The 24,728-nt window shown below is 39.4% G+C and overlaps 1 protein-coding gene across 2 annotated transcripts; it reads right to left on the bottom strand.

Moving 5' to 3' along the window:
- Positions 1-1,791: 1,791 nt before the first annotated feature.
- On the bottom strand, positions 1,792-23,410 carry ZNF25 (zinc finger protein 25). Of its 2 annotated transcripts, none has more exons than XM_036265256.1 (6): positions 23,352-23,410; positions 21,109-21,223; positions 8,032-8,158; positions 7,640-7,735; positions 5,063-5,123; positions 1,792-3,710 (listed from the first exon to the last, which is right to left on the bottom strand). In XM_036265256.1, the coding sequence occupies exons 2-6, from the start codon at positions 21,121-21,123 to the stop codon at positions 2,660-2,662; spliced, it is 1,350 nt and encodes a 449-aa protein (XP_036121149.1). In that variant the 5' UTR covers positions 21,124-21,223; positions 23,352-23,410; the 3' UTR covers positions 1,792-2,659. The 2 variants fall into 2 exon arrangements, with proteins under 2 accessions (XP_036121149.1, XP_036121148.1); XM_036265255.1 differs by lacking the exon at positions 23,352-23,410 and adding an exon at positions 23,229-23,277.
- Positions 23,411-24,728: the final 1,318 nt, after the last annotated feature.

Below are 24,728 nucleotides of genomic sequence, written 5' to 3'. Positions count from 1 at the left end.
ATGTCTTAGGCAACCCCTATGAAAGGGTTGTTCGACCCCCAAAGGGGTTGCGATCCACAGGTTGAGAACCGCTGCTCTTAAACCTCTATCAAGATGGAATCCTTATGTTAGAGCTTATGTCAGTATTTTACCATGGAATATTCAGAAGTCATAGAAATGTATACTTTATTCTTAAGATACAAGCAATCCCTAAATATCATCATGCGAGGTGATCATTAGTGTTAAACATTAAACAAATGAGAATGAGGCCTGCTTAAAAAGTTGGACATCATTGAAAGTGATCTTCCTTAAAAAGGGGAAGGTGGCAGTATTTAGATTTGACAATTATATGAAGTATGGGGACTAAATTATTTTATTAGTAACATAATACCAGAAATGTAGATTACTAGTAATGTAACTGGTGGAGTTGGGTATTGTGAGATTTTTGTGTTATTGGGTTACATTAGTTAAGTATGACATAAAGATGGCATTTTATCATGGGATAGTTGAAATAATTATAAAGTGATATAGGGAAAACTGGCCATTGACTTGGAAAATTAATACTATGGATAGGGATCCATTAACAATTCAGTTTAATTTAGACAATTTTTATTTTGTAAATTTACTGCCACATTTCATCAGGAAATTTCTTAATGTTATGAAAAATCAAAATACATTTATTTGACAAAATTCTAATGCTTAGGCTTTTCACATGTAAATATACTACACAAAATAAATATACAACACAAAACTACACAACAACAAATTGCTAAATGCACCATTTCTAAAACACATACCAAATATAAAAGTGTCTTTATATTGGTTGTAATGTTTTTAGCTCTAAGTACCAGAGAAGCTGAACTCTGTAATGTGGCAGATAGTAACTATCTTAATGGGCCATGAGGTCTCTACTAGTACTACTAAACTCTGCTCTTGCATGAAAGAAGCCACAGGAAACACAGACGTGAATGTTTTTTTGTCTGTAGTAGTGTTCTAATAAGACTTTATTAATGGGATACCAAAATTTGAGTATCTCATAATTTTCACATTACAAAACATTCTTTAACTTTTTCTGCTACTTAGAAATGAAAAGTCATTCTTAGCTTGTGAGCTACAATAATGGGCAGTGGGCCAGCTCTGACTCATTGGTGGGAAAATGTACAATCAAACCACGTGACACTATAGCAGTAAAGTGGGGGATAAATGTTAGCAGCCAATAATTTTTTTTTGCAGCTTAATTCAAAGAATACAAATTATAATGATGATAATATTTAACACACAGCTTTTTCTATCTCAGAAACTACTCAAAGTGTGTTAAAAATAAGTCATTTATACCCCCAAAGCAATCCTAGCATATTATCACTTCTCCTAAGAAAAAAAAAAGCTGAGGCATTGACAGGTTGAGGTGTATACGTGGTGCTAGAATTGGAGCCTACGCCATGTTGCTTCTACCAGAAAGGAAAACGCAGTACAGAACATTTAGGGCACCCTACAAAATACAAAACGGACAGCTCAGCATGCTGCTAAAACAGAAATAGTAAGAGAGATAATATTTCTTTGCATTATTTGTTTTTACTGTGTAGAGTATTTTTAGCTGTTTTAAAAAATAAGCTCAGGCTTTTCCTACAAATAAATGTATAATGTAGCTGACTGTTGAAAATTTTACAAAAAACATTTTAAACTTCTTTATGAAGGATTAGTTCAATAACAACATACATATCCATTTAAAAATGACAGAAAAACAGGAGAAAAAGATGCATTATAATTTAAAAAATATTATACTTAAATACACATATTAATAGGAGTAATTACTGAAACTTAATGTGGACTATCTTCATGTACATAAAAGCTACTGAACCAATGTTACATATTTCCCTATGTACAATTATGGACTCCATGTACACATCAAACACCCACAGTCTGTGGTTTTTACCACACTCACATACACACACATGTCCTACATAATAAGCAGGACTCTCCATGTGTTTAATGATGTTGTCCAATTATTCAATTTATTTGTATTTTTCAAAAGCTTCATGTATCTAGACATTTGAAGCTTTCTTTAAAAAAATACCTTACAAGCAGAACTCTGTAATATGACTTGTCGTATAACGATTTCCCTCAGTACAGATTTTCTTTTAAAAGCTTTCATATATTTAAAGGTTCTATCCTAGTATCAATAATCTGACATTTGCTGAAACATCACTTCTGATAAAGGCTTCTGTATCTGTTCCAATCTTTGCAGTTATCCCCTCTGAGTGTTCTCATGAGTCTAACTGCTATAAAAAGGCTTCTGAATGATCAAGATACTGAGAGGAGTTTCTCATTCATGTGAGCTTTTGGAGGTCTGGGGAAGGCTGCACTGACAGGAAACATCCTGAAATCCATTTCTCTTACAGGACCTCTTACCTGTGTGATTTCTGTACTGTACAGTAAAGTATGACTCTCAAAAGTTTCTTCATGGTTCACAATTTACAGTGTTTCTGCCTTCTATGTTGTCTGATTTTAAGTCTGACATATGGTAAAAATTTCACCCTTACAGAATTTCTCTGTGTATTTCCTCTCTGTGAAGAAAGACCGTGGCCTAAATTTTCCCATATTGATGAAGGTTTTTGTCTTGTGTAAATTATCTAATTATTCTGAAAGGTGAATTCAGACAGAATTTTCCAATTTATACTATTTATAAGCTCTTTCCTGCTCTGTGTGTCTTCTGATGTGCAGTGAGTTCTGATTTCTGGATAAAAGTTTTCTTACATTGTTGACATTCATAGGGTTTCTCCCCTGTGTGTTTTCTCTGATGTATGATAAAATGTGACTTCTGAGAGAAGAATTTCCCACATTCCTTACATTCATAAGGTTTCTCTCCAGTGTGAGTCCTTTGATGTAACCTCAGGACTGAATTCACAGAGAAAGATTTACCACATTCATGACATTCATAAGGCTTCTCCCCTGTGTGTTTTCGTTGATGTTTAGTAAGGTCTGATTTATAGTAAAAGTGTTTTCCACATTTATTACATTCAAAAGGTTTCTCTCCTGTGTGAGTTCGCTGATGTACTGTGAGGGCTGACTTCTGGTAGAAGCATTTCCCACATTCACTACATTCATAGGGCTTCTCTCCAGTATGAGTTCTCTGATGCGTTTTGAGGTGTGAGTTTCTAGAGAAGAATTTCCCACATTCCTTACATTTATAGGGTTTTTCCCCTGTATGTGTTCTTTGATGTACTGTAAGGTGTGATTTCTGGGAAAAAGATTTCCCACATTCCTGACATTCATACGGTTTCTCCCCTGTGTGTGTTTTCTGATGTACCATTAGGTATGCCTTAACATAGAAGAACTTCCCACATTCAGTACATTCAAAGGGTTTCTCTCCTGTGTGTGTTTTCTGATGTTCCATGAGGTGTGGCTTCTGGTAGAAGGTCTTCTCACACTGATCACATTCATAAGGTTTCTCCCCTGCATGAGTTCGCAAATGTCTACTGAGAGATGACAGGTGGTAGAAAGTTTTCTTACATTCTTTACATTCATAGGCTTTCTCTCTGGTGTGAGTCTTCTGATGTCCTGTGAGGTCTCTATTCCTAGAGACAGATTTCCCACCTTCACTGGGTTTGTCCTTTGTATGGGTGTGCTGATGTACTGTAAGTGCAGACTTCTGGCAGAAGGACTTCCCACATTCACTGCATGTACAGATTTCTGCTCTGGTATGAGTTCTCTGATTTGTGAGTTCTCCAGTCCTAGAGAAAAATTTCCAAACTCATTAATGTAGAAGGCTTTTTCATTTATCTGCTGTGTATATTTTCCAAATAACTCTTAAGTGTGGTAGGCAGTTAGACAGACATGAGCAGAGCAAGAACAATGTCCAGGTAGAGAAGGTCACCAGGGTGGAAAGCTCTGGGTAACTAGCAATGGGGAAAACAAGGCTCTTGCCTCCGGTGTAACCTTCCCTCCCCTAGCATATCACTGGTCATGTGGTTTAACCCCCCTGACCTTTCATTTTGTTGATTATGTGGCTCGGACCCTCCTCCAACCTTTTCTCCCCTGGTATGTCACTAGGTATGTGGTAGACCCCCTTAGAGGAGGAACAAGGGGCTGAAGAGTGGCCTCATGAACTCCCATGTGGGCCCTTACATGACCATTCCCTTAAGCATTAACCCCTAGGGATAGCATTTAGGCCTCAGTTGTGTTTCAGCTCCAGGCCCAGAAAATCAGCACAACCAGAAAAATGATGCCATACCCGACATGCAATGACTAATGACTAATGAGCCCCTGCCCTGGTGCTGACCAATCAGTACAGACCATGACCCTCAAAGGACACAACTGGAAAGCTGATGAATATTCTACTGAGAGTCTCCCCTGAGACCTCCAGATAAAACGCCTCAAGACAGAGGAACCAGGGTAGATCCCTGTCCTGGGAGCAAGTATGAGCCTTTCCTCTCCCCCTCTGCTTCCCACCAGGCACATTACCTTTACCTTTCTCTCTCCTAAGCTCCAAGGGCCCTTCTTTTGCCTCTGTAACTGGTTTCCTGAGCCCATTTCTTCTAAGGCTCACTTCCACCTTTGTGACTTTCTAAATAAATGTCTTTTATAGTTTGAGTCTTGACTCTGAATTCTTTCTTAGCCAGAACTCAAGTACTGAGGTTGCTGAACCAAAGTCCAGTATGACTTCACCAGTTTAACACGTGGTGCTTGTTCTTGCCGCCAACTAAGAACCCATTTCTACAGATTTTCCCATATTCATTGGATTCATAGGGTTTCGCCACTGTGAATATTCCCTGATATATATTATGGTTTTCTATTTGGTAGAAGGAACCTTCACTTGCTTTATATTCATAGGATCTCTCAACTCCTGAGCTCTGTTTTGTATAATAAAGCCTCCATAATTGTGTAGCTCTGAAGAATCCCATGATCCTGAATAAGGTCTCCATTATGAAAAAGGTCATTACCATTTGCATTATATTCTTTGGAATTTGTTCCAATGTTAGTTTTCTCACATTTAGTATTAATTAGTACTCTCCCACTTCCCATACCCTCATCAAGACCCTTTCTTACAAAGCTTCTAATTTTAAAATGTAATTCTTGAACTTGCCTTGAATTTTTAGCTTGGCTTTCCTGGTGTCTTGCTCCTACGTCGTGAATATTCCATAGGTCTACAAAGGAATCCAAAATTTAATACCATATAAATCTTTTTCTTTTTTTATCCTCACCCGAGGACATTTTTCCATATTTTGTTCAGATAGAGTGGGGAGGGAGAGAGAGAAGGAGAAACATCGACGTGAAAGGGATACATTGAGTGGCTGCCACCCACATGACCCAACCAGGGTCGGGGACAAACTGCAACCGAGGTACATGCCCTTAGTGGGAACCGAACCCGGGTCTCTCTGGACCGCAGGCCGATGCTCTAACTGCTGAGCCAAACCGGCCAGGGCCCATATAAATCTTAACACAATGTTATGGTCATAGGTTGGGTTCTTAGGCTTCAGATCAATCTCTGCAAATGAAGGAACTCTCAAATACAAATTTCCACGATTTCATTGGTTTAGAAAAAAATAACACATTAAAAACTGCTATAGCAGAAAGGAGAAGGAATGTGGTTATAATGGTTATAAACTCAAGTACCTCTGACACTTTACAAATATGACCTTAAAAACTTGCAGGAGAAAGTCAAGACAAAAATAAAAAAGAACAGGGAGCAAAGAACAAAAAAATATTTTAAGTGTTGCTAAACAGAAATGTGAGACTCATAGAGAATGCTGTGAGCCCATTAAGGACAATGAATAGTAAGTAAGTTGCTAAAAATTAGTAGACAACCATGTTCACTAGAAATATCAGGGCAAAGATTATACTGGATGAAAGAGCTAAAGTATAGGTCTTTATCTCTCACACCTAGTTTATTGTGTTAGGATTCCTAGTAGTTAGCAAACTATAAACTTCTACTTTATTTCCTCTTTACCGATATACAATCATCTAGATGTCAACACTAAAGTGACTTGTTCAGAACATTAATTTCCTCATGTTTAGAGGAACAGTCCTATAGCTTAGCCTTTCACTCTACATTCAGTTGGCTTAAATTTACTGGGACAGAGGACTCAGAAACATATATGTCCAAAAGAAAAGATGTTTAAAAAGTAGAGTGCAGGCCATCCATATAACAGGATGAATTCCCAGTTATAGGACCAGAGATGTTCAACCCTGACCACCAAATATTGCATCTCCAAAGCAATGTTACCTATGACTTAATAACAATCTTATTCTACCTTCACATCTTGGCTCCCACCTCTCTGCTTGAATTTACTACATAATCTTTAAAAATTAGTTGTTCAACATCATTCTAGAACCTTTACCGACCTTCATTTTTATTCCTGTTTAAATGCTTAAAAGAAAGTAAAAGATTATAAACAGAGGCTTGAGATTGGAAATTCATGGCATTTGCAGGGGAAACATAAAAGTTATTTGATAGAGATTTGTGCAAGGTTAACTTGGATACACATGAAATAAGACTCCATTTATGAAAGACACTTAAGAGAGTAAATGAAGGGATGACTAGCATGTGTATGGGGGCCACAAGGAGAAATATGATGCAGTAGGCAAGAATGAGCTGGACTAGTTCCTGACAGAAAATTATTTTAACTGTGTTTTGTAATAGTGCTCAGTATAAGTTTACTTAATAGGTTAGTAGCAATATAAGTTTGCAGCATTACACAACTACTCTGAGGATTTAAATTAAAAAAAATTAGCTCTTGATTCTGAGAAAGAAAGAATTTAGATCAGTGGATCTATCCTGTAAGATGGTAAAATATGGTACCAGAATACAAATAAAATGAAGATACTGGAGACATTAATTTTAGGAGTCCTCAGCCTAAAAAACAAAGCTTTGGTCTAGAAAGGGTAAGCCTTTGCGGAAGTTACTATAAAGGGCAGAAGATAGAGAGTATCTGTCTCTCGTTAACTGAAACTGAATCTTTCAACAGATATCTAGTGAACAGCTAATATACACCAGGCACTGTTTCTGCACATGAGTGCACAAGTCAGAAAATACATGAAAAGCATTTAAGGAAGCAAAGTGATATTCTCTTTTTGTTTGTTTTATTTTTTATCTTAGTGTTATTTTAGGAAGGATAATCAGTACTTTATGTAAAAGACAAACACCATCTAGAAGACAAACACCATCTATTTATCAACTCTGAAATAATAAAACTGATGAAAGGCATAATGATTTATAATCTAATTTCAGAGTTTAAAGAGAGAATAGGAAGTGAGAACTGGTTCAGAAAATAATGAGGGCATTTTGTTGTTAATAAAAGGAGGGACATGGCACTTGAAAAAATGTATGTCAGATTTCTAAACACTTTAGGATTATAGTTGCATACTTCAATTGTAGAGAGTAACTGGGGGTTCTAGAAAAAGACAAAATAAAAGTTTAAGTCAAGGTTAGTGTATAGGAAGGAGAGGTTAACCTATGAAAGTGTTGAGCAAAGGGGGGAATTTCAGTGGAGAGAATGAAAATTGAAGGTGTGATTTATGTTGCTTACATATGCAGATCAAGTGTCCTCATTCATTTCCAGATGTATAGGACACTTAGCAAAGATTCCTGAAAAATATTTCAAAAGGCAAAAGGCACCAACAACGTCTCTACTAATAACAAAGGATATAGTTTCTTACTCACCAGGGTACTTCCGACGTGGGAATTCTACTTCTAATATCCATGGCTCCTTTCCTTGCTTCAACTTGAAAACTGCATTTGGCTTATTCACAAAATAACCTATTAATGGAAGAAATAAAGAAAATACAAATTTCTTGGAATTTAGAGACTCTGAAGGACAGAAAGTATAGTTTTCAAAGCAGAACAATGAAGATCCCCCTAGGCTTGCCAAATTTAGATTCTTTCAGTTGGGAGGGTAGAGACAAATATTTTTTTCTAGTACCCAAAATGGATTCATCAACTTTGAGCCCTGAAACAAAACTAATATTATTCAAAGCTTCAGATGCCATACATGTCCCACATTGGGGAAAGGAAATGCAAACTACTGGGAAGCACACAGAGGAAGTTTTTCTCACCCACTGAGACCAGGTGACGGTAGTTCTCTCGCATCACTTCTCTGTACAGGGTCCTCTGAGCAGGGTCCAATAACTGCCACTCCTCCTGGGTGAATTCCACAGTAACATCCTTGAATGTCACTGGTCCCTGTAATGACATATTTCAGTTCAAACTGAAGTAATCAGAATAGAGTACCATTGAAAAGACATGTATGAACTAGCTCTTCATGTGCTAAATATACAATTTACTCTGGAAAGTTAAGATACACTGCTACTCTGTACCCTGCTTTAGACAAGATAAACTATTTGTTCCATATATATTTACTGAGATGTCATTAAGTGCTTAGATCTCTGCTGGAGATACAAAGATGAATGAAAACAACTATTCCTGTTATCAAGGAGTTTACATTCTGACAGGGAGGCAAAGTTGTAAATTCTTAAATGTAATACATACAGCAGGTGCTATGACGGAAGTATGTACAAGATGTAAGATGGTCACATATGGGGATAGTTGTTTTCTATTTTGTATTATCACGTTAGGTTTTATTAGGTGGTCCAATTGACTATGTAAACTTCATGAATTCAGAAAACAGAATTGCAAAAGCATGGATGCATCAAAAATGGCAAGGTTAGGAAACTACAAATAAGACAGTATAAAATGGTTACACGGTGTAGGACCAACTTTTCTTTTTTTTTTTAATCCTCACCCGAGGACATTTTTCCATTTTTTGTTCAGGTAGAGTGGGAGGGAGAGAGAGGAACAGAGAGAGAGAGAGAAACATCGATGTGAAAGGGACACATCGAGTGGCTGCCACCCGCACGACCAACCAGGGCCGGGGACAAACTGCAACCGAGGTACGTGCCCCTAGCGGGAACCGAACCCGGGTCTCTCAGGACCACAGGCCGACGCTCTAACCGCTGAACCAAACCGGCCAGGGCTCTTTTTTAATCCTCACCAGAGGACATTTTTGCATTTATCTTCAGATAGAGTGGGAGGGAGAGAGGGAGGAAGAGAGAGAGAGAGAAACATCGATGTGAGAGAGACACATTGACTGGTTGCCACCCACACCACCCTAACCAGGACCAGGGATGAACTTCAACCGAGGTACATGACCTTAGTGGGAACCAGACTTGTGACTCTCTGGTCCACGGGCTGACACTCTAGCCCAGCGGTTCTCAACTTGGGGGTCACAACCCCTTTGGGGGTTGAACGACCCTTTCACAGGGGTCGCCTAAGACATAACAGTAGCAAAATTACAGTTATGAAATAGCAACAAAAATAATTTTATGGTTGGGGGTCACCACAACATGAGGAACTGTCTGGCTGAGCCAAACAGGCCAGGGCCAGAATTTGTTATGCAATAGTCAATTCAGGTTATAAAACATGGAATGATTCTGAATTTGTCTTTTGGGACATTAAAATATATTTTGCAAACCCACTTAATTAGTGTCTTATTAATATATCATATATTTGCATCTATTAGTATATTTATTAGAAGTTGATGTTTTCTTTTTTGTGTTTATATGAAAGAAAAATATGAATCAGTATTCTGCTATTTCACACTATGTGGACTATCTTATACATCTTTGGGATGTTCATCCTTTCACTTTGTAGATGCAAATACAGATAATGGGGAGCCACTGAAGAGACAGATGTAAGCACTAGAGTTATATGAGATTAGTAGTTTAGAAGAACTAAATATAAGAACTAAAATAGAAGAGGCAAATGGCACATCAGAAGGATGGAGTGTTAAAAAATTTAGAGAGATATATAAACAATAAACATTTATATTAAAGTAGCAGCAGTGGGGGAAAGAAGCATAATACAACTTTGTGATTAGTTGGAAATTAATTAATAAACTACTAGGAGTGCCTGGCTGGTGTGGTTCAGTGGTTGCGCATTGACCCAAGCACCAAGAGGTGCCTGATTAGATTCCTCGTCAGGGCACATGCCCCGGTTGTTGGCCTAGTCCCCAGTGGGGGGCATGAGGAGGCAGCCTATCGATGTTCTTTCTCATCGATGTTTCTATCTCTCTCCCCCTCTCCCTTCCTTGCTCTCTAAAAATCAATTAAGAAAAAAAATTACTAGGAGAAAGGGGGAGGATAACTCACATAATGTCTAAAGGTTTGGTAATGGCTAGAGCCATAAGGCTCATTATTTTCATTCTTGTGTTTTTGTTGATTGAATTATTTAAGGCTATAAAACTTTCTCTGATAGTGGATTTATTTATATTCCATAGAATCTGAAATGTAGTATTTTCACTTGAACACATTGGCTGAATATATATATTCTTACTTTATACTTCTTTTTCTGGAAAATACTGTTCTACTACTATTGTTTTATTTATTACTATGTTGCTAACAAGAATTGCATCAATTTTATTTTCTTTCCTTGCTCAGTGACTTTGACTTTTTTCCTTGAGACCCAGAGGACTTTTTTGCCTTTACTTTTTAGTATGACTGGTAGTTTTATTGGAATCTCGGTGTTTGCCATGATGGGTAAATATTCCCTGGCACACAGAGAGCCTTTTCAATATGTAGATACAGTTTTTCTTTTCTTTATGAAATATTGTTTTAAATATTAATTCTTTTCACTATTTAATAGTTTTTGTTTTTAGGAATTCCACTTTATCTTTCTTCTATTTCTATTATTCTCTTCCTCATCCTTGCTCATTCTTGTTCCGCCCACCCCATATTCTCTTTCCATTTCCCTCTTGTATGTTATTTATTGTACTTCCGTCAATATCTTGTTTCCCTCAGGTACACTACAATTTAATCTTTTTTATCTGAGATAAATTTCTGTTCTGCTATTTTTTCCTGAGTTAACATGCCTATATTTTATATTTACTTGTTTTTCTATTCCTATTATGAGTCTTCAATTTCTGATTTTTAAGGTTCTTTCCTATTTGAAATTACTTAATATTGGCAAGTTGTATTTTCCTCTACTTTGTGTTTGGGGAAAGAGTATTTGTATTAATTGAAAAAGTATTAACTCATGCTTAATGCTTTTTTTCTTACATTAACATTGTAGGATTTTGAGTAACTTATTTTGTTCATTAATCAAATAAAGATAAAAGTTGATTTCATTATGGGAAGAAATGGAAGGGTTACTCTATTTCTTAGTTCAAAAACTTTTTCTTCTGTTAGCATAGTATGTTCACATTTTTTAAAGAAAATAGCATCATCGCAGGTATTATCTTTAGATTCTGTGATATTGCATTCCCTCTTTCCAGGACATCTGATATCAGTTGCTGGTTTTCTTACTTGCCTTCACCACCAAGCATGCGATGTATTCCTTCCTTTCCTCTGAGTTGCCTGCTACAAGATGCCTCCTGTGTTCCTGCACACATTCTAAGTCCCTTCTTTTCTAGTTCAACAGTCAGTTTTTAGATCCCACAGGTCTCAGACCTCTTCTCCATCTTTCTCCAATCAGGGCAAAAGCCTCTGCTTCTGGAAGTATGCCTACTTGCGTTTCTGTTCTTTACAGCTAGAACATCACCATCTCTTCTCTCCCATCAATCTCCTCCTGCTCTTTTATGGAAATACATAAAAGAAAATGGGAAAACAAAAAGTTGGGCAGGAGGCAATGATTTGAATTTTTTTCATGCTGTGCTTGGAGTGACTGTGGAACATATAGCTGGAACTGTCCATTTTCATATGTATAAAAAATACAGTTCTAGAAGTGTCAAAAAAAAGATATGTGGAGGAGCAATATTTAAGATTATGGCCAAGACCATTAAGCCTGACAAAAACGGCCAAGAGGAGAATGTTAGGAAACTACATAAAGAGAGATTTACAAATAACAAACAGCTATTGTTCAAAATCAAAATGTAAAATATCCTAATTAGAATAACTCAATAAGAGCATAGCAAAAACATAAAACCTGCAATCAGTAAACAAAACAATTTGAGAAATTTATGGAAGATCTAGAATTCATAAGACTCAGCTAAGAGAAACCAGCTTTTGGACACACACACAAATAGATAGATCAGGAAGTTTTATGCTCAGAGTTGAAGGGCTGCAATTTGACAAGGACAGTAGAGTGACTGATTTGGCCAGGAAATTAATCATAGTCAAACTTAAATGACTATTCACGTTTTATTTTTAAACAAAGAGGATCCAGTGTGTTCAGGAGTGATGTCAGAGGAATGGTGGCATGAGAGATCGCCTTGGCCTCTCCCCTTGAAATTTCAACTATTTAAACAGCTATGACTCAACAAAGGGTTCCGTACTCAACATACAGGCAAGCTTAAGAGATCACACATGGAAGCATCTAAAGATGGGTAATCAGGAACAAACACGGAATATGAGAAGTGAGGAGGGCTCAGATGAGCCATGGACACAGCCCTGCAGCTAGAATCACAACAGGGCTCAGCATGGAGAGGGGAGAAATCTGGTTGTGGCTGGCACTTCCTTCAGCCAGGAGGAGCAGAGATACTGGAGTGAGCAGCATGAGCAGAGGCTCAGCTCAGAGACCTGGGCAAGAATACAGCACTGAGGTGTTGGAGCAGCCATCAGCCATTGGCATTACAGAGAGAGAAACAGCCACAGAGCCCTACCACCCCTTAGACTCCCAGAATTTGCTTCCATTTGTCCTTGGTGTCAGGTTGTGGAACACATTATCTGCATACGCAAGAATTGGTACCATAGAACCACTATTTCCCCTGAGTAAAAGGTGTATTCTGTGACTGGTCACTGGTAGGAGCACAGGAAGTACCCCATGAAGATCCAAGGTTGCCATTACTGGGAAGGAAAAACAAAGACAGTGTCTGGGTTCCTCTAGCAAACCCCACCTCCATATATCACAGCCATACTGATAGCAGCCAGAGATGAAACAGCCAGAGCTAAACAACTTGTGATTCAGCACCACCTATTGGAAAATAATAGAAAGTCCTCTTCTTTGTAATCTGCTAGAGAAATGCCACTCATACATAGGTGCCTAGACAGAGAAGGAGCCAATCAAATACCATGAATAAGCAAGGTAGTGAGGCAGATCAGAAAAAACAAAAACAAAAAACTCCTGAAAACTAACTTAAACACATGAAGATATGTGATATAAATGACAGAGAATTCTAAGTGTATTACATTGCCTATCTGTATGCAAAAATAAATAAACAAATAAATAAATACAGGCAATGTAATGCACTCAGAAAACAAATTAATGAACAAAAAAAGTACTTTAACAAAGAGATTGAAACTTTAAAAAAGACCCAAATAGAAATTCTATAAATAAAGAACTTAATAAAAGAGATCTAGAATGAACTAGCAAGCATAGAAACTAGAGCAGCCACATGGAGGAACAAATTAGTGATACCAAAGAAAAAAAATTAATATAAGAATAATAGGCATATCATCCTGGCCAGTGTGGCTTAGTGGATTGAGCATTGTCCCATAGACTGAGAAATCCCAGTTCAATTCCTGGTCAGGGCACATGGCAGGGGTTGCGGGCTTGATCCCTGGTGGGGTGTGTGTAGGAGGCAGTTGATTGATGTTTCTCTCTCACATTGATGTTTCTATCTCTCTCTCCCTTCCTATCCCTAAAAATTCACTAAAAACATATTTGTAAAAAAGAATAGGCATACCAGAAGTAAAAGAGAGGGAGAAAGGAACAAAGAACCTATTCAAACAAATAGTTGATGAAAAATTTCCAAAATGATGGAAAGAGCTACATTCTGAAATCCAAGAAGCAAACAGAACACCTAACTACCTCAATTGAAAAGTGCCCTATCCAAGGCACATTGTATTAAAACTGTAAAAAACTAATAACAAAGAAAGAATTCTCAAGGCAACCAGGGAAAAGAAGAAAGTGACCTACGAAAGAAACCCCATTAGATAAATTATCATCAGACTTCTCAGCAGAAACTCTACAAGCCAGAAATGAGTGGATCCAAATATTCAAACTACTGAAAGAGAAAAATTACCAGCCAAGAATAATATATCCAGCAAAGTTATCCTTTAAATATAAAGGAGAAAGAAAGACTTTTCCAGACATATAGAAGCTGAATGAACTTATCACCACAAGACATCCATTGTAGGAAATAGTCAAGGGGAGTTATTCTACCTGAAACAAAGAGCTATCAGCAAGACCACCATCCAACTGACAGCATAAACAGGGATAATTTGTGACAATAAAAACACAAAAGGGAAGGGGGTAAAGGTCTGAATGTGCAAAGGAGGATGGAGATCAGTGCATTCAAAAGAAAAAGGACTACTGTATATATGAAACTTTCTTTTTCATAAACCTAATGGTAAACACACACACACACACACACACACACACACACACACACACACACTAAAACTGAGACACACATACTAAAAAAAAAGAGGACACAGAGGAAAGAAGTATGAAATACCACCAAACAAAAACAACAGACAGAAACACAAAAGAAAATAACAAATGGAGTCACAGAGCTACCAGAAAACAAAAGATAAAATGGCTACAAGAAATCTTCATACAGCAATAATCACCCTAAATGTAAATGATCTGAATTCACCAATAAAGCTTCATAGAGTAGCAGACTGAATAAAAAAACAAAATCCAACTATATTCTGCTTTCAGGAGACACATATAAGTTGCAAGGAAAAAGTTAGATTCAAAGTGGAAAGGTGGAAAATGATTCTCAAAGAAAACATCCAGAAAAAAGCAGGCATAACCATAATCATATTTGACAAAATAGATTTCAAGATAACAAGGGTAACAAGAGACAAAGATGAACATTTTATAATGATAAAGGGAACACTACATCAAGAAGACATAATACTACTTAATATACATGCATCCAGTCAGGGAGCACCAAAATATATAAAGCACTACTAACAGAACTAAAGGGAGAAACTGACAAAAATACAATCAAGCCCTGGCCAGTTTGGCTCAGCGGTTTGAGCGTCGGCCTGCGGTCCTGAGAGACCCGGGTTCGGTTCCCGCTAAGGGCGCGTACCTTGGTTGCAGTTTGTCCCCGGCCCTGGTCGGTTGTGTGGGTGGCAGCCACTCGATGTGTCCCTTTCACGTCGATGTTTCTCTCTCTCTCTCTGTTCTTCTCTCTCCCTCCCACTCTACCCGAACAACAACAACAACAAAAAATACAATCAAAGTTGGAGACCTTATACTCCATTGACAGCTGTAGATAATCCAAACAGAAAACCAATAAAGAAATATCAGCCTTAAGTGACACATTAGACCAAATGGGCATAATTGACATTTACAGAGCCTTTCATCCCAGAATATCAGATTATATATTCTTCTCCAGTACATTTGGAACATTATCAAGGGTATGTTGGGTCACAAAAGTAGCCTAAATAAATTCAAGAAGATTGAAAGTATACCAAGGATATTATCTAACCACAAATTAGAAATCAACTGCAAAAAGGAAGTAAAGAAACCCAAAAATATGTGGAGATTAAATAATATCCTACTAAAAAATGATTGAGTCAAAGAAGAAATTAAAAGTAAGATAAAAAGATATAGAGAGACAAGTGAAAATAACAATATGGCTTATAAAAACTTCTAGGATGCAGCAAAAGCAGTAATAAGAGGGAAGTTTATATCATTCATTAGAAGCCTTTCTCAAGCAACAAGAGAAGTCCCAACTAAACAACATTAAATCTTACAGAAACAGAAAATGAAGAACAAGAGCAACTCAAATCAGCAGGAGAAAGGAACTAATAAAAATTAGAGCATAACTGAATGAAATAAAGAACAAAAAGACTATACCAAAGATGGAACTTCCGGCCAAGATGGTGGTGTAGGTAAATGTGGTACTCGCCTCCTCCCACAACCACATCAAAATTATAACTAAACTACAGAACAACCATAATTCAGAACCACCTGAAATTGAACTGAATGGAAATCCTACAACTACAAAATTAAAGAAGAAGACACATGGAGACTGGTAGGATAGGTGGAGGAGTGGACTGGCTGGTCCCATACCCATGTGTGGCAGATAAAAATCAGGAGGGATACCTTGGCTGTGAAGGTCCTCCCTGAGGAGCAAGGGGTCCCCATCACATACCAGGACCCCCTGCTCAGGTTCCAGTGCCAGGAAGAGAAGTCCACATAACTCCTGGCTAGAAGAATCAGCAGGAATTGAGGCTGAGGCTTCTAGAGTCCCAGGCAGTTCCTCTTAAAGGGCCCACACATGGATTTACTTGGACCCGCTCCCTCCAGGCTCCAGCATGGGAGAGGTAGCTTGAAAGGCACCAGAGACATATGGGGAAGAACTGAGTTGTTTGGTATGTGGGTGAGAGCTGGGGAGGCAGCTTTGTCCTAGACAGATTTGCTAGAGGAGGACATTGTTCCTTTGGTGAGCCCTTCCCCTATGGGGCAGGCAGATGGGCACCATATCTGAGACTCCAGCATCCTGCCACATAGTTTTCCCTACCCTGGTGATTCCCTGAGGCCCTGTCTCTCAAAACTTTCAGGCCCACCCAAGCTGTTTCCAATGGCTTTATCAAAGGATTGGCCTGTCTTGGCTCCTGCTTCAGATTCTCCTAAGTTCTCTCACACAGCATCTGGCCTCTGTGAGCCCTCTGCTAGCTAACTGGCCCCAGGCCTGGCACTAGAAGCCAGCCTTGGTTCATAACTTGGCTTTGCCTGGGTACCTCCAAGCCCAACAAAAGAAGCAGCCATCTGTAGGTCACTTTGTAGCTTATGCCTAGTGGCCCCAGATAGGACACAAGCAGTGGCTGACCTTGCCCCAGAGCCAGCAGAACCAGTGGACAATTTCAGACCATGCTGAAGCACCAGCACAAGCAACATACTCAAGGAGTAGACTCAGTGGGTACTAGAGCCCTGATGAACTGAGCCTTGCTCTGTGTGGTGAGCCCTGCCAGCTGATCCTCCAAAGTAGTCATAGGCCAGAGGTCAGTGTCAGTGGGCACAGCCAGTCCTTGAAACTTATCAGCCTGAGTAAATCCCTCTCACTGACATGCCAACAGCAATCAAGACTCAATTACAACAGAAGGGTGTACAGTCCACACTAGGGTTGCACCTCAAAGGCCCAGCTGAGGTGATCAGGGAGGCTGTGCCACTGGACCCTATAGGACACCTACAACAATAGGCCACCCTATGAAGCCTAGGAGACATAGCATCTCCACCTAATACATAGAAACAAATACAGGGTGGCAGCCAAAATGAGGAGACAAAGAAACATGTCCCAAATGAAAGAACAGAACAAAATTCTGGGAAAAGAACTAAACGAAGCAGAGATAAACAATCTAACAGATGCAAAGTTCAAAGCACTAGTTATAAAGATGCTTAAGGAACTTAGTGAGGACCTCAAGAACATAAGAAAGTACCAGTTAGAAATGAAGGATGCACTAACTAAAATAAAGAATAATTTACAGGAAATCTATAGTAGAGTATGTAAAGCCAAGAAGCAAACCATCAATTTGGAATCTAAGGAAGCAAAAAACACCCAATCAGAAAAAATAATCCAAAAATATGAGGATAGTGCAAAGAGCCTGTGGGACAACTTCAAACATACCAATATTCGCTTCATAGGAGTGCCAGAAAGAGAAGAGAGAACAAGAAACTGAAAACCTATTTGAAAAAATAATAACAGAAAACATCCCTAAGTTGATGAAGGAACATATATACAAGTCCAGGAAGCACAGAGAATCCCAAACAAGATGAACCCAAAGAGGGCCACGCCAAGACACATAATCATGAAAATGCAAAAAGTTAAATACAAAGAGAGAATCTTAAAAGCAGCAAGAGAAAAGCAGTTAGTTAACCTACAAAGGAGCTCCCATAAGACTTTCAGCCAATTTCTCAAAAGAAACTTTGGAGGCCGGAAAGGAGTGGCAAGAGATATTCAAAATGATGAAAAGCAATGACCTACAACCAAGATTACTCTACCCTGCAAAACTATCATTTAGAATGGATGGACATATAAAGTTTCCCAGATAAGAAAAAGCTAAAGGAGCCCTGGCCAGTTTGGCTCAGCGGTTGGAACATTGGCCTGTGGACCAGAGAGTTCCGGGTTTGGTTCCTGTGAGGGCCATGTACCAAAAAAAAAAAAAGAAAAAGCTAAAGGAGTCATCACCACTAAACCAGTATTATATGAAATGCTGATTGGGTCTTCTTGAAGGAAAAGAACAAAAATATAAACAATAAAATGGCAACTCATATATATCTGTCAACAATTGAATCTACAAACAAAATGAGCAAGCAGAGCAGCCAGAGACTCATAGATACAGAGAACTTTTTGTTGATTGCCAGATGAGAGTGGGGTTGGGGGATGGGTGGAAAAGGTGAAGGAATTAAAAAGTACAAATTGGTTGTTAGACTGATGAACCTCAAAGGGAAAGGAGGCGGGACGCTGGGAAGAAATAAACTAAAGAACTTGTATGCATATGTGCATAACCAATGGACACAGAGAATAGTGTGGGGAAGGCAGGAGTGGGATAGGAGTGGGGAGGAGGTAATTGATGGGGGCAAAAATGGGGTGGGTCATCTGTAATAAATTCAAAATAAGTGTTTTTTTTTTTTAAAAAGACTATACCAAAGATTAATACAATAAACAGCTGGTTCTCACAGGTATCAAAAATATACAAAGGATCATACTAGAATACTATAAAATACTATATGCCACCAAATTCAATAACCTAGAAGATATGGATAACTTCCTAGAAATATATAACATTCCTAAACTGACTCATGAAGAATTGGAAAATATAAATAGACCAAAAAAGTGAGAAAATGAAACCACTACCAAAAACCTTCCCTAAAATAAAAGTCTAGGGCCAGATGGCTTCACTAGTGAATTCTACCAAACATTAAAAGATGATTTGATACTATTCTTCTTAAACTATTCCAAAAAATTGAAGAAGAGGCAATACTTCCTAACACACTTTATGAGGCCAACATGACCCACACACCAAAACCTGGCAAGGATAACTAACACACAGAAACAAACAACTACAGATCAATTATCTCTGATGAAAACAGATGCAAAAATCCTAAACAAAATATTAGCAAGTTGAATACAATAAATAATACATTAAAAAATAATACATCATAACCCAGTGGGGTTCATTCCAAGGGCCCAAGGATGGTTCAACATATGCAAATCGATCAATTTAATATACCATATTAACAAAAAAAATGGATAAAAATCATATGATCTTATCAATAGATGCAGAAAAAGCATTTGATAAGATATAATATCTATTTATGATTAAAACACTCAATAAAATTGGTATAGAGGAAAGTACCTGAACATAATACTGCCCTTATGTGACAAACCCTGAGCTAATATCACACTTAATAGCAAAAAACTGAAAGCTTTTCCTCTAAAATCAGGAACAAGGTAAGCATGCCATTTTCATCATCCTTTTTTTTTTTTTTTTCTTTCCGAGGTGTAGGTTCCTATGTAGAAGGTAGCTTTGACCCGAGCTGTATTTCCTGTTTGAGGCAGGAGCCAAGCATTCTGTTTTCCAAGCCACCAACAATCCACGCTGCCTTTTTTTACTGCTGAGTCAAACCAGCCAGGGCATGCGCTGCCTTTTAAAAATACATATATATATTTTTCTTTATTGATTTTAGAGAGAAAGAGATAGAAACATTGATGAGAGAGGACATCGATTGGCCTCCTCCTGCATGGCCCCCACTGGGGATTAGGCCCACAACTTGGGCGTGCTCTGACCAGAAATCAAACCAGCGACCTCTTGGTGCATGGGTCGATCCTCAACCACTGAGCAACACTGGCCAGGCTATAAATGAATGGGACTGTATCAAACTAAAAAGCTTCTGCACAGCAAAAGAAACCGAAAACATAGCAAAAGGCAACCAACCGAATAGCAGATAGTATTTGCAAATGATACTGCCAACAAAGGGTTAATATCCAAACTATATAACAAACTCATAAAACTCAACACCAAAGAAAAAAATCCAATAAAAAAAATGGGCACAGAATCTGAGGAGACACCTCTCCCAATTAATATTGGCAACAAATACTAACAGTTATTTTCACTGCCAGGCTCATTCATTCACTTTTGAGAAAATGTTTGTTAAATACCCAAGTCTGAATAACCACTGTGTCTGGCAGTTGCTCTTTCAAGTAAAAATAGTGGCTAGATAAGCTCACAAATCAATCGCACAAGTGCTTTTCTTTCCTCAAGATAGCCAACTATCATAATTGGTTGCATCAAAAGTACTTTATGTGAACTTCCAATTTCATCACACTTAGTATTAAAAAGATGTGTACTCACCCAGCTGGTGTGGCTCAGTGGATTGGGCGCCATCCCATGGACACAATTCGATTCCTAGGGCACATGCCAGGGTTGCGGGCTCGATCCTCAGGAGGGGATCATGTAGGAGGAAGCCGATCAATGTTTCTCTCTCACGTTGATGTTTCTATTTCTCTCTCCCTTCCTCTCTCTCTAAAAAAATTAATAAAAACAAAAAAAGATGCGTACTCAAGGGTCAAGATTTAATAAAATTAATTTTTACTGTTTCATCAAGGCAATCCTTAAGTAAAGGTGAGCACATTGCACAGGAATGCAATGTCATTGTCTTTTGTTAAAATATGTTTTAAAGAAAAAAATTAAATAAATATATTTTCTTTTATTTTTAATATGTTTTTATTGATTTTTTTTTTTATAGAGAGAGAAATAGAAACATGGATGTGAGAGAGAAACATTGATTGGCTTCCTCCTGTAGGCCCCCTATTGGGGATCGAGCCCACAATCTGGGCATGTGCCCTGACAGGGAATTGAACTGGGTCCTCTCAGTACATGGGACATTGCTCAATTCACTGAGCCACACTGGCTGGGCCAATTTCATTGTCTTAATTCATGCCAAACAGGTAGCAATCTCTTTATCATTATTTTACAGTCAGTGCAAATGTCAACAGTGTAAACTGCAATGTGCATTTTAATATTACATTCTGACCTCACAGATCCCTTGAAAAGGTCTTGGGGCTCCCAGGGGTCTGCAGACCACACTTTGTGAACCGCTGTGCTAGTCAAACAGTATTTTCCCTGAAGGTGATTTTTAACTATTTACCTGTTAACTTTAATAAAAGAGCTCTCTTCCATAAAACTCATTGAAAATATACACAGTGAAACAAAGTAAGGGCTAAGTAAATGGCTCACCCGGAATTTGTTCATTTTCTGTTGTTCTTGGTAAAGGATAGAATCTATGAAGCCCGAACAGGGAAATTTGAAAGACAGAAGTCATGAGACTTTATCTTGCAGCTCCAGGGATCACCTGTGAGAAATTTCCAGACAACAGTTTAGTACAAGGTAAACCTCTGTAAAAACATTCCTTTGAGCCATGAGAAGGAATAGGAAGGAACATGATAAAGGGGTACCTACCTGTCCACTGGTGACTAATAAAATCTTGATGACCCTGGGACACTTTTGAGTGAATTTAAACATTTCTTTCCTATTGGCTTGTTTTGAAAATTATGTATCTGCTTACTAAATAACACAAAACGATTAAAAACTTAAACATTCAATAACAGATTAGCTAAGCAAGGTGTATAATATATACCTAAAGTATGGATATGTTGGTATTACAAATGATGGTGAAGAGAAATATTTATTGATATGGAAAAGTATTTAAATTACAGGTCATAACTGTTTTTCCTATACTATTATAAACCCCAGAAGTTTAGAACGTCTCCAAAGCTTTCAAAATTAAGAGTTTTTTTGCCTGGCTGGTGTGGCTCAGTGGATTGAGTGTCGTTCCCTGGACTGAGAGGTTCCAGTTTGATTATCAGTCAGGGCACATGCCCAGGTTGTGGGCTCAATCCCACAGGGGATGTGCAGGAGGCAGCTGATGCATGTATCTCACATTTATGTTTCTCTCTCTCTCTCTCTCTCTCTCTCTAAAAAATCAATAAAAACATATATTTTTTTTTAAAAAAAAGAGTTGTTTACTTCCTAAATTAGTTTCTCAAAATCCACTTCTTCAAGAACCTTGTGTTGACTTAAACATAGTGAATGGATCTGTGGTCTGTTGTTCCATGCTAGGCTTTGCTATTAACAAACTAGTGACTATCTTATCTTCAATGCCATTGTCTTTATTTAACATGAGGAAGAATTAGATAGTTTTGAACAACTCTTCATGTGCCATTCTGATTCCATAAGTCTTGACCCAGGCCACAAATCCAGACAGTACCATGGAATTCACTGTCCCCTCCAAACTTGGGCTGGGCCTAGGGTAAAATTTAATTAGGCCTTAATGAATTCTGACATGGCCATCTAATCTGCTGACAGTGACACAAATCTAACTTCTAAAATAACAATTTGGGCCCTGGCCAGTTTGGCTCAGCGGTTAGAGCGTCGGCCTGCGGTCCTGAGAGACCCGGGTTCGGTTCCCGCTAAGGGCACGTACTTCGGTTGCAGTTTGTCCCCGGCCCTGGTTGGTTGTGCGGGTGGCAGCCACTCGATGTGTCCCTTCACGTCGATGTTTCTCTCTCTCTCCCTTCCTCTCTCTCCCTCCCACTCTATCTGTACAAAAAATGGAAAAATATCCTCGGGTGAGGATTAAAAATAAATAAATAAAATAACAATTTGGTATTACATTCCCAAAACAGGCACTTTGTGTAGGTGGCAAAGGTAACTGGATGCTATAATGCTGAGATCCTTTCCATATGCAGCAGAAACCACTTCCAGTTGGCTTGGTGCTTACAAAATTCTTAAAAAGCCCAGATACACTAGCCAATCAGAAGCATTATGACATCACTTTTATAATATGGAGCATGGATGAAATTGCAGCCTTCATTTTTAAAAAATGTCTGTCTCACTTCCCTTCTTGCCTGGATAGGATTCCCAGATTCTTCCATAAAACTTCAAAGTCGGGGCTTAAGGTATGGTTTCAATTTTTTGCATGTTGAACCGTTTCGTGAGAACAGGGACAGGCTGGAGAAGGCAGATATAACATTTTGACATGAATTCTGATGGAGCCTCAAAAATTTTTGGAACTGGAACACTACATGGGAAGATTAGGTTGTCCTTATCCACTATACTCCACAATTATGTTCTGGGACAATTACTGTACTAAACGCACATTTTAGTGCGGGAAGCAGCATGAACTAGAGTAAAATAAGTGAGAACTTAAAGCCCATCTTTCTAATGCTGGGTAAAACCATTACTGTCTCTGAATATTTAGTACTCGAATTTACTGAAATGGAGGTGGTTGATACTGATGGAAAGGATGATGATGATTCAAATGATTACATGAGCCAATAAGGAAAAGAACAGCATACCTTATAAAAACAAAAGCAGCGGGCCTTTATTGAGTCATCACACTTGAAGTATTCTACCCTATTTAATACACAAAACAACCCGAAAGGCCAATATTAATTTGCAGAGGGGCATCTAAATCCTACCGATGAACCTGCTCGTTCATCCGCAGGCGCTGGCCTGGGGCGCGGCCCCTCGAGCCTGGCCGCCGGCTCCGGGACGCGACGGGCTGGGGCTCCGGTCAGGACGCCGCTCCTCCGCGCTGGCCCGCTCTCCCCGCGCCCCAGGCCGCTTCCCGCGGCTCTCACGCGGGTGGAGGTGCGCGCTTCGGGGCCGGTAAGCGGACACCCGGCCTCCCGCCGGCCTCCCCACTCCCGTCAGGGCCCCTCAGCGGCCTGTCCGCAGCTCGAGGGGGCGGCGGCCTCCGGGCTCCCGGCCGGCGCGCAGCGGAGGATGCGCGGCTCCCTCCCGCCTTGACGTCCAGACAGGCCCGGGCACACCTGCAGCCTCGCTCGGGCGCCCGCGCAGATCGCAGGCCGGCCGCGCCGCACACCTGGCCGCTCCGAGGCCTCTCCGCGGGCGCCGCGGAAATGGCGACTCCCGCAGGGGGTGGAACGGGAACGCGCAGAAGTCGCCCCACGCTCGCGCCCCACTCGGGAACTGCGCTTCAAGCCCCCGCGACTCGCCTTTCTGTGACGTCACTAGCTCGGCTTCCAGCGGCCTGCGCCGGGCTGGGGTTTCTAGGCGGCTGTCAGGTCCTCCTGACTCCTGACCGCCGATTAGAACAGGGGACGAAGGCGCTAGGTCTCACGTTCTTTCTGGAACGTAGCAACATTGGCAGCTAGCGGTGCAGTGAATATGGATACTTCCAGGAAGAACTTGAAACCAAGTAGTGAGTCCATTCAAAGAATAACACCCTGGAGCAGCTGACCTGGTCTTAGGAGTGCTAGCTTTCAACCGTATTCAAGTGATATAGGAAACGTAATAAAGAAAAGTTCTGTATAAGCTAAAACCACACGAATGTGACATAACCACTTACCAAGAGGGAAAAACCACACTCAATGTTAGGTGCACACTCTTGAGATTTTTACTAGTTTTATCCTGATGGTATAAAATATTTCTGTTGTGGCACAAGAGAACCAAGAGACCACCAGAGACAAATTAAAGCCAAATAAAGAGCAAAGCAGGCTGATCTCGGAGATCAGCTCCAACTTTCAGCTACATTTTTATTTTATAGGGGGTTTGTCACAAATTTCTGCAACTGGCATTTCTTGATGGACTTGGGGGAGAGCCAGCAAGTACAGAAGCTGAGGCAGTAGGCAATAAGTGGGAGGGAGCAGAGGGGGGAGGGAGCTGCGTTAGCACAGGGTTGTCCTGCTGTTCACTTTATTTTCTAAGTTCTAAAAAATAACACATTGTTTAGAGGAGTATCAGGCCAGCTAGTACTTCCTCAGTTTGCCTCTGAAAGCTCCACAGTTGGCCTTTTGTGTGATTTAATCAGGGCGAGGTGATATGAGCAGGCC

Source organism: Molossus molossus, unplaced genomic scaffold (assembly GCF_014108415.1).
Source record: "Molossus molossus isolate mMolMol1 unplaced genomic scaffold, mMolMol1.p scaffold_m16_p_17, whole genome shotgun sequence".
NCBI classification, from domain to species: Eukaryota; Metazoa; Chordata; class Mammalia; order Chiroptera; family Molossidae; genus Molossus; species Molossus molossus.
This window is presented reverse-complemented; position numbering and strand designations above follow the sequence as displayed.

Bases quoted from the DNA above. Each gene is read 5' to 3' on its own strand.
- ZNF25 (XM_036265256.1), bottom strand. The intron at 7,736-8,031 runs GTGAGAAAAACT...TTCCATTAATAG, and splicing joins CCGTCACCTGGTCTCAGTGG to GTTATTTTGTGAATAAGCCA. The intron at 3,711-5,062 runs GCAAGTTCAAGA...ATTTTTCTCTAG, and splicing joins AGCCAAGCTAAAAATTCAAG to GACTGGAGAACTCACAAATC.